We start from the raw sequence: 19,297 nt of genomic DNA, 5'->3' as shown, positions 1-19,297 counted from the left end.
TCCATGGGATTCTCCAGGCAAGAATAGTGGAGTGGGTAGCCATTTCTTCCTCTAGTGGATCTTACCGATCCAGGGATTGAACCTGTATCTCCTGCATTCCTGCCTTGGCAGGCGGATTCTTTATTACTGGGCCACCTGACAAATAATCCTTAAATCTTTTCCTAAAGAATAATCCTTAAATTTTTCCTAACCAGTTCCTGGTGATGGATTATAGCCATTTAAACAATGTCTAAAGGATTTGAGAATTTTGCTTCGTGTGTGTGTGTTAAATTTTAATGGTCTCTGAGCATTTCTAAATCTAATTATTAGAAATTTGGGAAAAGAAAAGAACATGGCCTTTTCGAACTCTGACTGGTTTAGCAGAGGCTGCAAGCCACAGTTTGACCGTAAACATCTCTCCTTGTACTCTCACCTCAAGGTCAACATCTCCCAACTCACACTCATATCCAGGTTATCCAGGTAAAAGAACAAAGGAATTCTAGCAGAAATAGAACAGAGAATCATGGATTTCCATGACAGGAAAATCTGTCCAAGTCAAAACTAAGCATGTTAAAGTGTAGACACCTGGAATAACAGCACCCTCCTGAGTCCCCTGCTGAGGACACATGTCATCTATGCCTCCACTCATACTTTCTAAAGACAATGCCACATTCAACAAGAACCACATTTTCTAAAGGGGTAATAGAAGCATTTACCTAAGGAATTAGACCAGTCAAACACAGACTCAGAAGGAACAAGACAAAGATAAAAATGGATTTTGATTTCTAAAGTTAAAGCTGCATGCCAAGAGCATTCAGTATGAAATTTGGCTGAGGCTAGATGGCTGGATTCAGAGAGTAAATCAAGTGAAATTAATCTAGGAGACTCTAGAATCCCACAGGCTGATTTATGTTCATGGTTGTTTTTTGTTTTGTTTTGTTTTTTGTTTTTTTAACTTATTGCAAAAGCAAAAGGGGGAATCCTTTGAGGATGATAGTGTTAGTCACTCAGTCGTGTCCGACTCTTTGTGACCCCATGGATTGTATGTAGTCTGCCAGGCTTTCCCAGTCTGTGGGATTTTCCAGGCTACAACTGGAGTGGGTTGAAGTGGGTTGCCATTTCCTTCTCCAGTTGAGGATGACAGAATTACAAAATAGATTCATTCGTTCAACGTAGGTTTTGTTTGCACTCAATAAACCTAAATAAATTATAGAAAGTCATACATGTGGGCCAATAGGAAAGTTATTTTAGATAAAGAGATAAGATCAAGTATTCATAACTTTTACAAAAACAATGAAATCATTATTCTTTATGGGGATAAAACTTAAATACACACATAAATAGTAATGCATATGCTATGATTAGAAAATTATCCTTTGTGTTTTCCAGAGTTTTCTGAGAAATTAATTTAAAAAAAAAAAGCTTACTCAAAAGAGGGGTGAGGGAGACAGGCAGATGCAGAGAAAAAGGAACAGAGATACAGACGAAGAACAGGCTTCATACTGAGATGGATACAAATAAGAATTTATTGAGCTTTTACAATAGGTAGGAACCATATTTCAGATAAGAGGAATGGGCAGTGATGGTCAGGATTAAAGGGAAGACAAAGAGGCAATTAGTGAGTGGGATGGTTCAGCCTAAACAACACTGTCCAAATGGGAATGTATGGGCTCAAACAGGAGACAGGACAGAACAGAGTTAAGGCCAAACTGAGGAGAAACTTAACATTCACATTAAAGAGTTTAGGCGATAGGTAATGGTGGACCTCTAAAAATTTCTGAACTAAGAAATGACACCATGAAAAGGCTGCTTTATGAAGATCATTTGACAGCGAATATTCTCAATGTCTATTAAGGTCTCTTTGCCTCTTAAAACCAAAAACCCCAAAATCTAATTATATACTTTGGGTCTTTACTTGCTCTATATCTTTATTTAGATGCCTTGCCATATCACCAGAAATTCATCATCCCACCTCCAAAATCATTTCCCATCTATAATTCCCTAACTTCCCAGCATCCGTACCTCAGCCTTCCTAATCTCCTATGTCTTTTCTTCTTCCCTTTCTTCCCTCCCTCCTTCCCTTCCTTTCTAGACACAGGCAATCATCAATTCCAGCTGAACTGCCCTTTATAGTTTTAAGAATCTACTCACTGAGATATCCACCAACAATCCCCCATTTCAGGCTTTTCTGTGATGAAGAAGAGAACAGGCATCCCTTTAGCCAATATTTTTGGCATCCAATTCATACTGCACACAAGACCTCTTGACACATTTTTCAAATACCCCCTGTCTCATGTCTGTCTTCCAGACTCTACTTTCTGCCTGAAATGGCCTGTCACCACTCTCCTCCTGGGAAGGCCATAACTTTCTTTTAAAATCTAGCTCAAATTCAAGCCACATTCTCTAGGCATTTAGTCACTCTCACTTCCACACTCAGGACTCATAATAAATACCTTTATTACCATGGGTATTATCCACTGTGACTATTGTGAAGCACCCTCACCAATCAGACACTAGGTCACTATAAGGTAGAGACCATGTACTACTTATCTCTGTATCCCAGCATCCAGCATAATATCCAGCCCAGTGAAGTTAACACATGTATGTGCTAAATATAAGAAACTGGATGTGTCTTAAGTCAAAGAATAAAGACTATTCCCCTGGAAGCGCTTCCTATCCAATGACCTACCCAATGTCTTTATTCACCAAACATTTTATGAATTTCCCCATTATCCATAAAACACTTGCACACAGTATTTAACAAAGTGTTGATGATGGCCTATCTACAAAATCAACCTGATATATATCACTCACCATTATTTTCAGAAAACATTCAATTGTCTGTAGTTCTCTGGATTCCTCTCTTACTCCTCTCTGCCTCGAAGTTTTTCTGCCTGTCTACCTAGGAAATTTCTATTTATTCTCTAACTTTTGTCTGGTTGCTGTCTCCTTCGTAAAGCCAGCTCTGACTTCTTTCTTTTCTGGTCTTCCTAGACCCAAGAACACCTCCCTCACGGCACTTATTACTTCCTGCTGGGTCAGTTTTTTCTTTATTTGTTTCCACCACTATTTTGTAAACTCCTTAAGTATCAAACCCTGTTGTGTTTATTTCTGTGTTCCCGATGCTCAGCCTCAGGGCCTAGAGTGGGGGAAGCAGGAGAGGGAAGAGAAATAGTAGAAGTAGCTGATGTTTATGAGTACCTCCATTACCAAGCATTGTTCCTAGCACATTACACCAATTACTTCTTTAAGTACCTCTTTCTATTATGCCTATTTCGTGGAAAAACCAAGATAACAGAAAGATTAAAAACTTTCAAATCAGGTCCCAAATCTAGTAAATAAAGAAGTCTGGAGAAAAAAAAAACAAAGCAAAAGTCTGAGATCTTAATCCAGGCCTTATGGCTACCCTTTGGTCTACTGCCTTTCTGGGGTGGTGTCAGCAAACTTTATCTGCCAAGAGCCAGATAGTAAATATTTTAGATTTTGTGGGCCATTTAGACTCTGTCACAACTACTTAAATCTGTCATTGCAGTGCAAAAGCAGCCATAGCCCATATAGATGGCTGTATTCCAGGAAGATTTTATTTTTTAAAAAAACAGGCAGCAAGTCTGATGAAGTCTATAGGCCAGTTTTTTCATCTAGAAATTCAACAAATATTCATCAAATTAAATTAGATCTAACAGTGTTGGGAACCAAAACCTTATCCCTGCCCTCAAAAGATTTCCTTATCTTATCCTATAGCTGCCAGCAATTGTAGCAATTGCCTGCCGTTAGCAGTAGGCAGTCAAAATCCAGTTGTAGAACTGAAGTGAATGGAGTGGATGTGGGGCCCTGATCTTTCCGCTAAGTTCCCATCCCCAACTTTACCTCACAAAGAGGCTACTGGGTCGTAGCTAGATGTCCCAGCTCCCACCACTGATGTCTCACAAATAGACAACCTTTACTTCTTAGAAGCCACTCCAAGGCTCTAGCTCCAACATTTGCCTGGCTTCTGTCTCCGGTTTTTTATGTTAATAGTATAAAACCAGTAGACAAACAGAAAAAGCCTCCATGCTTAAGTGAACCACATGTGTCAACCTAAGCAGTGAAGACTTCCTGGTGTTTCAGAATGTGGTTCCACAGCAGTCATGAGCTCTGCTCTAACCTAAATCCTTTTATATAAGAAGTATGATAATCAGAAAAATGAGTATGAAAAAAGAAAGAAGAAAAAAGAGATGCTTACTGAATTGTGAATTTCTTTTTTTTTCCACTTCAGCTCAATGACAAAAACGGCACCATACAAAAGAGCCATTTCAATTGACATATACAGACTACTATATGTAAAAGATAGCTAATAAAAACTTACTGTATAGCAAAGGGAACTCTCAGTGCTCTGTAATATACTATATGGGAATGGAGTCTAGAAGACAGTGGATATATGTATATGCCTGGTTGACTCATTTTGATATACAGCAGAAACCAACAACATTGTAAATCAACTATATAGTCCAATTAAAAATTACTTTAAAAAAAAGGAACCATTTGATTTGCTGAACCAGTATTGCTTTAGATTTCACAATATTTTAACATCCTATTGGAATTGAGCAGAACCCTTCAGTACCCTCCTCCCCCTGCCCCTTAGTACAAAAAACAAGTGGTTAATCATTAGGGCAATAGAATCACAGACTCAGTGTCTGATGCACTTTCCTGAGTTGTTCTATAGATACTATCTATAACTTCCACTAGAGAAAAAAGCTAACTGCATGATGACCAAATTGTAGCCATGACATAAACTTGAGCAGTACTGAATCTATGGCTAGCACAATTCCAAGAACTCGTCTCAAGAGAATGGGATTACCATTATTGCTCATAATAATCTATATCTTTGTGAGCATCAAAATAATTGTAGCTCTCTTGGCCTATATATGTTAATGGACAATTAAAATTGTCTGCAAAGATATGCTACAAACCCACGGTGACAATGTCTACTCTGTAGAATAAGGGATCCTGTGTCAGCATGAAAAAGTTACAGAAGAAAGACCTTCACCCCTAATATCATAGAAATGGAATGATATTCTGACAAGCAGGGATTTGCAAGCAGCTCTTTACAGAAGACCACCCTCGGCAGGAATCCCCTGCTCTTGTCACCTTAGGAAAGCTATCTTATAACTAACTTTTAAACCAGGCACCCCATGCTCTACTCATCTCCAACCCAAGGACATCTTGCAAATCTTTTAATCACATAAAATCTTGCCTAATTTGTCAATTCTTTGTCAAAGAAGTAGAAATAAAGACTAATTAACAGATGACCAGATCTCTTCCCTAGTTTCCCATTCAGTAACCTCCTGAACAAATTGTGTGAACAAGATCACATCTAGAGAGAGATCACAAGGTGTCGACAAGCCTGCACACAGTGCGGAATGGCAATGACTCTAACCCCCTATCTCAGTGATTAACTGGGATTGCTTTTGTTTCCCTTTAAAAGCTTTCATGGCCAAACAGAATCTTCAGGGGTGGTTTTCGGGGGATGCTGAATCCACCATCTCCCAGGATTGCTGGCATTCTAATTAAAGCCATCTTTCTATCGACATTTGTGAGTACATAATTGATTTTGTAAGTGGTGAGCAGCAGGACCAGATTCACTGGATCTGTTCAGTTCAGTTGTTCAGTCGTGTCGGACTCTTTGCGGCCCCGTGGACTGCAGCACGCCAGGCCTCCCTGTCTATCACCAACTCCCAGAGCTTACTCAAACTCATGTCCATCAAGTCGGTGATACCATCCAACCATCTCATCCTCTGTCGTACCCTTCTCCTCGCATCTTCAATCCTTCCCAGTATCAGGGTCTTTTCAAATGAGTCAGTTCTTCATATCTAGTGGCCAAAGTGTTGGAACTTCAGCTTTAGCATCAGTCCTTCCAATGAATATTCAGGACTGATTTCTTTTAGGATGGACTGGTTGGATCTCCTTGCTGTCCAAGGAACTCTCAAGAATCTTCTCCAACACCACAGTTCAAAAGCATCAATTCTTTGGTGCTCAGCTTTCTTTGTAGTCCAATTCTCACATCCATATATCACTACTGGGAAAACCATAGCTTTGACTACATGGACCTTTGTTGGCAAAGTAATGTCTCTCTGCTTTTTAATATGCTGTTTAGGTTGGTCATAGGTTTCCTTCCAAGGAGCAACTGACTTTTAATTTCATGGCAGCAGTCACCATCTGCAGTGATTTTGGAGCCCAAAAAATAAAGTCTCTGTTTCCATTGTTTCCCCATCTATTTGCCATGAAGTGATGGGACCAGATGCCACAATTTTGTTTTCTGAATGTTGAGTTTTAAGCCAACTTTTTCACTCTCCTCTTTCACTTTCATCAAGAGGCCCTTTAGTTCTTCTTTGCTTTCTACTGGATAACACTATGAATTACATGTCCTGATATCCATTATCTTCAAAACAGGCAATCACAAAACTAGAAACAGGGTATACTAACTGCATGACAAGGGTTATATATGTTTCTCATGGTTATTCAGATCCTGATTTAATTCTAGTGAGAAATAATTTGTTGTTGAAATTCACTGAAAAAGGTAACATAACTTTTTCCAGGTGCCACAAGATGCTTCCTACAAAAATTTTAAAATACCAAAACAAACTATAAATGTACATTTAATACATTATTAGATCATCACTTTGGTTTCTGATCCCTAAAATGAGTTGGGCTCACATTTGAAAAAACGCATGATGCTTCCAGTGAATTTTCCCTGACCATTGTAATTCTGTGGTTGGCATAGGCTAAAGCAGGAGGATTACAATGGTGAATTGGGAACTTCTTGAGGGCAAGAATGTGTGTTATTCACCTTTGTCTCACAAGAAAATCCAGCATATAGCAAATCAGTAAGAATGAATTTAATGAAGCCAAGAATCTAGATAATTAAGTTTACCGAAATACATACATTTTCCAAATTCCCTCAAGCATGCTTCAAAATCAGTAAAAATCCATGGGGCACAGAAACTTTCCATCTAGGGGGAGGGGAACAACACATGCTCTATTTTCTCAAGCAGACTCACCATCTTGAGTGTTTGGACTGAGAATTTGGGTCTTGAGTTCCTGCAGGCTAATTCCCAGACATTTGCAGATCTCCTCAGGGCTGTAGGGTTCAGGGTGAAGGGCGTCCTCTGTGATCAAAAGCATTTCTTCCAGACTGATCCCCAGTTTGGCCTGCACCTCCTCCAGCCGCAGCATTTCTTTCCATGGCAAGCTTTTGTGCTTAGCCAGGAGCTGCAAATTCAAACCAAGACATGTGTTCAGTTTTCATCCTGGAAATTGATTTACACTATTTTAATGAGCGAAATTCAACTTTCAGCTTTTTTTTTCCATTCAACCTATTCACAATTCCCACCACTGCTTGAAAATGAACTCTGAGTTCAGATGTTTGAAATTAAACATGCTTGTGTGACACTCACAGGCTAATTAAGTATTTTTCCTAAAAAATAATAATAATAATAATAATAATAATCCCCCACTGATTTTTTTTGCCTGTCACCACTTTCTTCAGAGCTATTTCTTTGAATAATTTTGTCGGTTGGTCCCTATTCAGTTCATCCCCCAAACACTGCTCTCTATAAAGTCTACAGAAAACTACTCAAATCTCACACATGACCTGAGTCCTGAGGTAGACACTGAATGCCTGATTTCATTAGAGAACTTCCTGTTTACCACATGCCTCTTTGAAATGGCTAGCGAATTTAAGTATCTAGCATTTGGAGTCAAGTCCCAGATTTTAAATGAAAACCTCATTGGTGACCTTATGAAAAACCATTTCATTAGGTCGTTGGTAGTAGTACAGCTGTATGTTTCTCCAGCCTCAAGAAAAGGGTCTGGCTTCCAGTTATATCCTGAGTCACTGCCTCAATCCGCTGGGGAAAGTGAGTATAATCCAAACCTTTGTAACCAGGTCCACTCACGGGAACCACACTCCAGAATGTGTGTCCCTCATTCTCCTCAAACCACTGACTGAGCCCTTCAGAGCAGGTGACAGTCAAGATAATGAAGGTATCTCTCACCCTGGAGGTCTATAAAATTCATTCCCAGGGTGTGAGGACCACAGGTACAGACAATGCAAACAGCAAAAAGGAGCAAGCAAGAGAAGGGAAATGTGCATCTGATTTACTCTTCTATTATGATGATGATTTGATTTTCTTTCTTTTTGACAGGAAGCAGATTTACCAAAAGACCATTATATTTTGGTTAGGGCCACTCACTTCTGAAGAATGTTAATAACAGTGTTTCTTATATTCATTAATCCTCTTTTTAAAACTGTGGCTCATACATTTGAAAGGAGTTAATGATTTTAAAGCAGAACTGGAGAAGGGGACAATAGAATCACATGTTTCTATTCAACTATTTCACAGAACATGGCGCCATTTTTAAAAGCAAGGACACAAACTAAGACCTTTCTTCTGACCTTGTTTGCTTAGCACATTTAATGTTTATTAGCAGTACTGAACTGACTGACACCTCCACAGACAGATTCATTCATTCATTAAACTCATTCATTCGTGGTCCCAACTGGGTTATTTTTGGAATACCCAATGTATCCCAAAAATAATTTCAGAAAACTTATAGACATACATAAAACAAAAGAAAAACATACAACATATTTATTTTATACAGAAATAGAGCTAAAGTGGCTGATCTAGAATTATGCTTTCTCAAAACACAGATTCAAATCCAACTGAGATAAGCAATGAAGTTAAGAAATTCACACTTGTATGATGCCATATGATTTAAATGTGATTTTTACTTCTTCTCACCTTTGACAACTCTGAGAAAGGTATTATTACCTTCTTTAAGAGATGAGAGTGACTTACCCAAAGTCACCTAGCTACTAAGAACTGAGTTGGGAATTTATCCCACATCCTACACCTATTTCTTGCTTCCCCAAGGTCACATTCCTAATGGGCTATGCTTGATATCTATGTCACACTACTCATATGAGTTCAAATCACCACTCAAGTCTTAGAAATGGTTTCTAAACACAAACTAAGATTTGTGTTAGAAGTGAACATTGCAATGATTAAAGACACTTTGATGAGTTCCTTCTAAAATAAGAAGGAAATGTGGGGAAAAAAATCAAAGAAAGATCCCTAAGTGGTGAGAATGGGCTCTTCCTAAGAACCCTTCAGTACACACCATCTCCAAGTTCCCAATCCTGGTGTCACTTCAACAAATTACATTGCTTCAGGCACTTGGTCCCAGCAAACTGTCCCAGGACTGTGTAGGGAGAAAATCTGCAAAGTTGTTTTCAAAGGCTGCCGCTCTGTGTGCCTTTGTTCCACAGACAGAGACACTAGCAGTTACTCTAGCAATATCCCAGTTTGCTGTTGGGCCACTTACCCCTCAGCTGGAGGGTCCACAGAGCCAGTTCAGTGTGTATTTCGATTAACTCTACCACACGCCCTCAGTGACAGCTGCACAGCCAAGAGGCCCTGAGTAGTCTACTACATTATAGGAGTCAAATAGGAAAGCCTCCTAAACCCTTTGAAATTTGGCTCAGGAAACGTAAAGATGACTTGCAGATGAAGGAAGTGGGTGGGTAAGATCTGTTGCCCAAACATAGAACTTCATGAAGGAATTTGCCACTTCACATTCGTGAAGCAGGGCTAGGGGTCATTTTGTGACAAGTTCCTCACTCAGCAGCAGGCTGGGGATATCACAGAAAGCAGTTCTTTGCCAGCATCTACCATTTTCTTTTCACTATTTCAGATTCCATTCCTGGGAGGTTCCTGAGCCTGGCTGACGCTCTGTGGAGAACAAAGCAGTCTATGATTATTTGTCCACAGTCATGCAAAGAGGTAGATAAATGGTGCTGAGACCCTGTCTTAGGCTGATTTCTCTTGGAAGCAGGCTCTGAGACAAGAATTTGTGGGGAGAAGATGATACAGAGAAGTTTTAGCAGAGAAGTGGAAAATGAGACAGGAAGAGAAGCTGATAGAAAGTGCAATGAATGACAAGGGAGTTTGTGAGGCTGGGCCTGCTGGGCCCTCTGGGACCTGTATGTATACAGCTCAGATGTGTCCTACTCTGACCAGAAAGCTCAGGTATTTATCCCCTCTCATCTACCATTGATTGAGGGCTGATTCCAAGGGTGTTAGCTCCCCAGACTTACAGGTTGTCCCACATGCAATATCAGCACTCTCCTCCAACTGGAAAACATCCTCAGTCCGGGAAGCTCCCTGGGGCTTCCAGTAAGAGGGTGTGGTAGGAAAGTGCTAACATATGGACCCTAACTCAGGAGCCTATCTGTAAGAACCCACCTTTCTCTGACTTTCTCATTGCATTTTGCAGTATTAACAAATCAATGGGGAAAGTACCAAGTCTTCCTCCTCATTAGGTCACCAACGGATAAAATTTCAAATCCCTTCTCTGACAAGTTATTTTCCACACAACAAAAGCAGCTGTGTTGTTGGTGGTTTGGGTTCTATAAATCACACATGCTTATTTTTAAATTTGAAGAAACACATAACAATTGGAGGATTTAAAAAAAAAATGATGAAGTAAATCATCTGTAATCATCCCAATAAGATAACCATCAATTTCCCATCTTACATCCTATGATACATTTTTATGCATACTTCATGCATGCCTATACACATATAGTTTGATATAAATGGGATTATACATAACTTTTTACTGTGGATACTTTTTTTTTTTTTTTTTGCTATCTTCCCCTCACTCTCTTCCAGCTATATGGAGCCATCCCCCGGTGACTTCCGTGCCAATGTTGAGTCCGTAACCATCATAAACACATTCACAATGTTGACCTTCCTCAGTGTTAGTCATTCCCACTCTCCATGTTCTCCATATTAGTTTGCAGGCCACAGAATAAGTCTGAAGAAATCCGCAAACCTGTGCAGAATGACTCTGCTACAATCCTCACTGTACGCTCAGCACAGTCTATCTTTTTTCTAAGGCATCCTCAAGCCTGGTGCTCTGGAGCTCAGGCATGCCTAACCCCTAAGGGGCACAATGCAAAAAGAAGGCTGGATTCTTGCATTTACTTAGAACAATTCATAAACCACTTTGACTGGAAAGTCCCTATTGTAAAATGGGATACCTAATGGCTACCTCATAAGGTACAGTAAAGATTAAATAATGTCTCTCTGGTTATACCTTCCCCACAGGACACCTTTTCTTAGGCCTTCAAACATATACAGGTGTTTCTACTCATCAAATTCTTATAACTAAAGCTGCTGCTCTTCGTTTCTTCTTCTCTCTTACTGTCTGACAACTAAAACCAGTGACCCAAGTCACCACTTCTGAGCCCTCCGTGGCCACTCTCACTGTTGAAGATGGCTTCCCAGAGGTGGTTCTTATCTCCAAAAGAACTTCCAAAGCCACGGATTTCTCAGTCCTCTTATTCCTTCATAAATTGGTGGCTTCTGGGATTCTTCACTACCTACCTTCTTCACATTCCCTGTGGCACTGAATTTTCCCGGCTTCCCTCTCACCTCTCTGGTCCTTACATTTCCATCCATGACTCAGTTTTCTCCTTTTGTTATTACTAAAGATATCTCCCAAGTTTAACCCCCCAGCCTTCTGATCTTCTCTTGTCACCTTCTCTCCAAACTCCATTCTAGGTTCAGCAAACTGAACTCAGTCCTTAGTCTCAACTATTATCCCAAAACAAATATACCTGAAGGTTTTGCCCAAGCCAAGAGAAACATGCCAAGCTCCAATTTCTAACCACTTGTAAGAAAACACAGGCAAGTGTCATCACCTCCCACTTTCCTATCACCTTCCACCCTATGTTCCCCATACCTATGAGTTGCAGCACTATGCTTTCCATCCATCACTTCAGTTTAAAACTACAGCCCTTTTCAACTCAACACTTAGCCTTCACTTGCACACAACTGCATGCAATGCATGTTTGCTCCTGTGAATGAAGCACTCACGGCTCATGACTGCATGCAGCTCACAGTCAACCCAAGGAGACAGACGTCAAGTAATAATTACACAGTGAAGAACTTCCTCCATGTGATAAACTGCTATAGTGGAAAAATACAGGATGTGACAAGAGCATATAAAAGGACATTTAACTTAATGGAAGTGGGGAGGGTGGTCAGGGAAAACTTCCTCAAAGTAATAGCATTTATACCAAAAGGAAGACAGAAACCCGGTCACAGCCTTATACCTGACCTTTCACTAGGTCCAGTCAGAGCTTCTTTCCTTTTGCATCCCTCTCTTGTGATCCCATCCCCACTGACACTTTAAGACTTACTTCTCTTCAACCAAGTAAAAGTTCCTGTGGCCAACTTAATGTCTCTAGAATATGTTGTTAATATTAGCAGCTCCCACTGCTTCCAGGACCAAGTCTGGGTGATCTTCAGCATGGCACTGAAGGCCCTGCTACACCTGGTTCCACCGACACATAGACCCTACTCCCAGTGTGTGCATGCCTTGCCCAGCGGCCGGGACTCACTGTCCTGGGAATACTCCATGCCAGCATCCTGGCAGAGTGAGTTCGACTAAATCAACAGGACGAGTGAAACTGGCTACATTCCTGGGTGTTTGGTTTTTCTCCACTCAGATTCCAAAAAAACTGCAGAAGCCCTTAAAATGTTATACCCACTTCTCACCACACAAAGAATAAGCTCCATATTGACCACTAAGTGGCAGGAGCTAAAAACTACTGAATGAGTGATGGCTGCTGACAAAACAGGCTCTGTGAAAAAAAAAAAAGTCACACTGTAAATTTTCCTTGAAGTGTCAAAGGACTGCATGAAACCTTCTTCTTCATTGCTTCACATGATGCCACAAGAAGCTCAGGGTACGCAAAATGCCAACAGCATAATTTCCCTTCCTTCCAGCATCACACATTTTGTCCCTCAATATAATTAAGAGATACTCTCTTGTAATAGACATAAAGCATTTCTGGAAAAGTTTAAGCCACTGAATATGTATAAAATATGAAAAAATTTTTGCTCATTAAAGATTTCTGGTTACTTTGTTAATTTAAGAACACTAAAATGTGCTTCACTTAAAAGAATCATTTACGCAAGTTATAATTATAAATCTCTATTGTGTTTGCCTTGAAATGTTTTAAATTTCAGTTGAAATGCCTCTAAAGACTCTAACTTTAAGTGCATCTGCATTAATTAGTTTTGGGAAGCTGTTAGAAGAAGAGCAGGGAGGAACAGAAAGAGAGAAGGAAGACATAAGAACAGAAGAAACTGTGAACATTAAAGCAAAACAAAGAAAAACCATCTTTATTGGTTTAGTGTCCTCTCCTGTGCTATGGAGACACAAAAAGGTACTCATTTTTCAAAAAGGGATCTTAGGAAAATAGGAGGGAAAAAATAAGCATTACTTATTACAGTTTTGCCATGTGGAACTCTACCTAATCAGTCTCATTTTCAAAGCTATCTTGATTTATCATTTCTCCACTGACCCTTCATTTTTATTGTCTGAAAGCAGAAAGTTTACTCAGATTAAGAAAAGCTTCTTTACTTTTTTAACATGAGAGTTTATTTCCTGATTTAATGAGACCATTTCCAAATAAAACTTATACTCATTCATATGTTGCTGAAAGTGGAAAGATGGCACCATATTATAAGGAAAACATGCTTAGTCGAATTCCAGTCTACATTCACTAGGCATGAGCATATTCTTAACATCAAGATCTATCTGCATAGCTTATATTGGCTGTTTTCTATATTAGTAATAAATGTTATCTTTATTCCTCTTTTGTACATATATATAATCTTAGATTCTCATGATTTGCAGCAATATAATTTACAAAATATTCTGCATCTTGATAAAGCCCTTCAATTTTCTTTCCTCCACATTTTAAAAGAGAAAAATTCAGAGTACTTAAAATAATGAGCAGTATGTAGCAGAAAATCAGTTTCACTGACTAAAGTCCCTCTAAAATGCACGTGGCGTTATACAGTTAAACTCAAGACAGCCTCAGGAACAAAAGGTTCTGCAGTGGATTAAGGTTTTCAGCTACCATTTACAAAGGAGAAGCCCTTTTTCTATTAACTGCAAAAAGACATCCCCCCACATCCCATTCTGACAACTTTTCACTACAGAGATTCAGCACCACAATTTTATTTCTCTTTTTCTTCTTTATCTTGGGAAAAGAGTCATTACAACATGAACCCACTTCACATATCTTGTACTTGTTTTGGCTCTCCTATGGATCTCATAGATGATATCTAATTTCATGATAAAACTCTGAAAACAATGTTGTGTATGTTTGAAGTCTCCTCAGGAAGGCAGCACTTACTCATCTATCTCAAAAGGTCAACAGGAATAAGCCCTTAAACAAATAAGACACTAATTTCTTCCATCTCCTGAAAGAAGAGGCTTGCCCTTAAAAGGGAAAAATAAAGTTCACTGAAGTCTGTGACATTGAAAGGTTAACTGCACTACTTCTCATATATGCACTGATCAGAAGAGTTTAATAGTAAAACATTTCTCACTAAAGGCATTCAGCAAATACTTCCTAAGTAGATTTAAGGCTTGACTGGCAAGTGTCTTCTAAACCGGGGAACAGAGAACACAAACCTTGTGGTTTGTGTTTCTCTAGTAGACACAAAGCCTGCATTTTTCGAGGGACCAATGATGGCCAATGGTGCATGTAAGAGGACCAAGGACTGAGGCTATCATCACTTTTGTTCAAGAAACACGGTTAGTTATGGTCATCTCCCAACAATCGCCTCCAACTTAGCTTTCTCCACCCATATACCTAACCCATGGCCTGTGTTTCACAGATATAAGTTGAGGTGTCATCATCTCCCCAGTGCCATGCTAGAAGACTCAACTGTGAAGTTCAAGTAACTTCTAAATAGCTAGATGTTGCAGGGCATACCTATAGGTTTATGTATGTCCTGAGCTGGAAATCAAATTGCTCTATACTGAAAAAAACTTCAGTTATGATATTACTGCTGTCAGAATGTTGCCCTAAATTTTAGGGAAAGAGACAAAATAATAGGGAACAAAGAGAAAAAGAACAAGAGAAAACCTACTTCAAGTTTCACTAATTTGCCAAGTCCATACCTTTGCAGCCAGCCGACACTCCATCACCCTGATATTGAAATGAGAAGTTGCTGCCTTATTCATTTCCACACAACTGTTGGCAATCACAAACACTGCTCCACTTGGGAGTTTCACATCAGTTGCCCTCAGAGGACTAAATTCTATCAACTTGGCCTATTGGGAAAAAAATGACAGGTGAGACGTAAAGTACAGAATTAAAAAACTGCTTAAACATTTATGATTTACCTTAGTAAAAATTTTTCCCAAAAATGCATTCATTTATCAATTCAAATATTTTTAATCTTTATATTTAATTGTAGAATAATTGCTTTACAATGCTGTGTTGGTTTCTGCCATACAAAAACGAGAATCAGCTGTAAGTATACACACATCCCCTCCCTCTATTGACTTCCAAACACTCTAGTAGGCACTGGAGACACAAGAGTGAACAAGACAGACACTGTACCTGCCCTCATAGAGATTACAGTCTAGTGGGAAAAGCAGTCAAGTACTCAAACACACTGCCAGGTTGTGCTACAATGGTAGCCAAGGACAGGAAGTTACAAAGACACATAGTTGTGGCACTTCATTAGATATAGCCTAGTGTAGGCCCCTCTAAAAAAAAAAAAAAAAAAAAGGAAATCTGAGTCTTAAAGGATGAACAAAAGTACAACAGACAGAGGATTTGTTTACCCAAATAGAATGTCAAGAAGAGGAAAGAGTATATAAAAGTTCAAAGGCCAAAAACAACATAAGGTGTTGACAGTTCTGGGTATTGCAATTTAGCTATAGCTTGGAGGTTGAGGGGTGAGGCATGGTGAGATGATAGAATTGGAGGGCTAGTAAACCAACTGTCAGATTATGAAGTGCTTTGCAAACCCAAAGAATTTGGACTTGGTTAAGAATCTACCCCTAACTTATATTAACAACAGGACTCTTGCCATCATATCTACTTGTCAGGTCTCATCCAAAACACCGGGAGTATTTTCTTAGCATTAAACCAGGTTTCCTCATGTCTCCTATCTTTGGCTTAGGGGAATCAACAACAAATACTCTTAATAGGAAGAAATCCAGATATTCTTGGAAAATAGCCAAGCCTATAGGAATCCTAAGAAAAGATTTTTTTTTAAATGTCTGTTTCTATTTTGGAAATGGGCAGTTTATGGCAACTACCAAAACCTCTGTTCTGCCTATGGGAGTTATAGCCTAGCCAAGGGGAAGTAGTATTGGCTAAGGAATTCATTCCTGGCTTCCTGTCAGCATTTTTCTCCCTACCACTAAAGCCCCAAAAATGTTGACGGAGAAAAATGACACCATAGAGTAAATCATAAAAAAGAGGGATTGTGAATATATGTGGCAAGAGAACTAACATTGGGGTTTAAAACCAACAGGAGATTATGAAAACGCCATGAGATGAAGTGATTTGGGACAAGAGCGGGAAAAGAAGTCCCAGTAACTAACGAATTGAGAAACTGCATACTAATAATGAATTAGAAGGAGGAAAAAACCCTAGACACGAGAGGAAAAGAGACTTGAGGTACAATTCTGAAAGCTTAAGGGAGAGGTGATCAACGTGAAATGGAGTAGGTGAATTGGTGATAAACTTGAATTACAAAGGAGTTAAGAAATATCATCCTAAAATACAGCCTAATAGAACAGGCTGCCCAGAAACAAACTGAGGACCTTTCTGCATGAACTTTCCCAAGCTGACATTTCCAAATAGTTCAATGTCACCTACAGTTCCTTCTTCTGCAAGAAATGATATGGACTGGTCCATCCCTCCTCCTTCAGTGCCAATGTAACGCTCACTCTTGGCACAGATTTCTGCAAGCTCCACCTGGAAAAGTAAAATTGATTTGCACTGTGAGTACATCATAATCTGTTGCTCATTCATTTTCCACTCCAGACATGACAGATCTGTTTGAATTCCAGAGCAGTTCTGATCCACTGATAGTAGCTGCCTATAGCATTGATTAACAAAAATCTGAGGATACTCAAGTTCCTTATGTAATATGGCAAAGCGCTTGCATATAACCTATGCACATCATCTCCTACACTTTAGATCATTTCTAAAATACTTATAATACCTAGAATACTTATAATACCTATAAGAGAATGTAGATGCTATGTAAATAGTTGTAAATAAAATGTCATGTGAATAGTTTCTAGTGCCCAGCAAATTCAAGTTTTGCTTTTGGGAATTTTTTGGAAATTTTTTTGGAATATTTTTGATCCATGGTTGGTTGAATCTGCAGATGCAGAACCTGAATACATAAAGAGACTGACTGTATTTGCTATCCCTAAAAGATTCCTCAGAGCAAGCAGTTTCTCCCACTTTTTTATTTGCTCCATCCCTCTAAACTGGCATCATCAAAAAATCTCATATGGGCACTCATTCATTTCCACCTCAGCTTTCTTTGTCTTCCAACAGTGTACTACTGCACAGTCTTCCCACAGCCAAAGTGAGGTCACCCAACTTTATTTTCCAATCCAAAGTAATGCTGCTCTATGGCATTTCTATTAAACATAAGAATCAGGACCAGCATCATCTCATCAAACACATCTTCCTCCAATCAAGATGACGAGGCCCAATAAATGAACAAATTTCTAATCCAAACTGGAAATGTCAAAATATCTGTTTAAGAATCGCCTATGGCTTCCTATTGATTAATAAAATAAGTTCACATTCCTCAGTGTGGCATTTCAAAGCCTTCCAAAATATGCAACCAATCTGTACATGAAATCGTATTATCTACCACTCTTTTCCAATTATATTTGTCTCCATGACCATCTCACACATTTATGTAACCTGGCATTATTTCCTGTCTTCTCTCATATAAATCCTATTTCCATTCAATATCCAGCTTATTGGCTACCTACTATGGGCAAGTCACTGGACTGGCTGACTAGCCATTCAAACCTTCCTTCATCATACAGTCTTCCTTCAATGCTGTTCCCATTATGGCATCCCGTTTCTCTACATCCCTACAATACTGATAGTTAGTATCATCCACTTACTCTATTATTCATTCATTCATTCATTTTTTCCTTCTAAGACTTAATTCAAGCATTTATTTCTCACCTGTTTCACTGGAAGTTTCTCCTAAAGTGATCATTCTAAAGCACTGCTATAATTATCTCTTGCTTGCTTGGTTGCCAGTGCCTTGATAATCATACTTCTCATCACGGTACACAACATCTCTAATGACTTATCCCTTGCTCACATATCCAGCCTGCTCTCCTACCATTAACCTTGTAAACCTTCGACTCAGACCAGGGTTCTTTCTGTTCTCCATCACACCCAGACTCCCTCAGTGCCTTTAACAGTGTGATTTTCTATCCTCACTCTACTCAAGCGTTACCTCTCCCTGAAGCCCTTGCCACCACCGAAATGCACACATCTACCATATAATCCCTCTTCTTCTCTCCCTGTATAAAACTCTATGCCCATTTACCAAACCATGCTGTAAGTATGGGTTTCCTTGCATCTTTATCCATCAGTCTATGGGAGGCCACGCAGTGCTCAGACCAGAATCCACTTAACAAATACAACTGAATCACATAGTATTCATTATTACTCTTTAATAGTGTCAGGTTTCAATCACACCTGTTAATATTTACCCCAGAAAATTGCCGGTCTTGTGAGAAACGGAAAGAATCAGTATTTATTCTGTATTCCCTACCTCATACAATCCTGAGCACATACAAAATACTCAATAAACACCTGCTGCTTTCACTTTCTGAGACTAGCTGCCCAAGCATCATCTGATAGATCCTGTGTCATATTCCTTGCTGGATTCACTAATGCTAACTGCCTCATGACATGAGGTAAGCTTGGTGTTTTTGATATAACGCACATTGTGTGTGGCCTGATGAACACATCAGAGATGGCAAAGTTCCATAATAAGCACATTTTTTAAAAATTAGTAACCAACAGGTCAAAACACTTGGATTTTAAAATGTAAAGAAATAATATACCTAAGAGAAGTACATGCATGATTCTATGAGGACTAAGGAGACATGGGTCCCTACATAAGTGACAGGGGCCAGTGTGAAAAATTGCCTTCCCACAACAGCAATGCCAGGTGGCGCAAGTGGTAAAGAACCTACCTGCCAATGCAAGAGACACAGGAGACACAGGCCCGAACACTGAGTGGGGAAGATCCCCTGGAGAAGGGCATGGCAGCCCTCTCCAGCATTCTTACTGGGAGAATCCCATGGACAGAGGAGCCTGGCGGGCTACAGTCCTTGGGGTCGGGCATGACTGAAGCGACTTAGCATGCCCAGCAGCAACAACAGTCATATT

The 19,297-nt window shown here is 39.5% G+C and overlaps 1 protein-coding gene across 8 annotated transcripts in view; it reads right to left on the bottom strand.

The window, feature by feature from the left end:
* GALK2 (galactokinase 2) overlaps positions 1 to 19,297 on the bottom strand; it is a 141,068-nt gene that overhangs the window by 33,632 nt on the left and 88,139 nt on the right. For all 8 annotated transcript variants that reach the window (XM_043920917.1, XM_043920919.1, XM_043920921.1 and 5 more), the window contains 3 exons: positions 16,730 to 16,828; positions 15,013 to 15,165; positions 7,017 to 7,227 (listed from right to left, as the gene is read on the bottom strand). In XM_043920917.1, the coding sequence (XP_043776852.1) occupies positions 7,017 to 7,227; positions 15,013 to 15,165; positions 16,730 to 16,828 (463 nt within the window). The remainder of the gene's footprint in view (positions 1 to 7,016; positions 7,228 to 15,012; positions 15,166 to 16,729; positions 16,829 to 19,297) is intronic.

This window comes from Cervus elaphus, chromosome 12 (genome assembly GCF_910594005.1).
Source record: "Cervus elaphus chromosome 12, mCerEla1.1, whole genome shotgun sequence".
Taxonomy (NCBI): Eukaryota; Metazoa; Chordata; class Mammalia; order Artiodactyla; family Cervidae; genus Cervus; species Cervus elaphus.
This window is presented reverse-complemented; position numbering and strand designations above follow the sequence as displayed.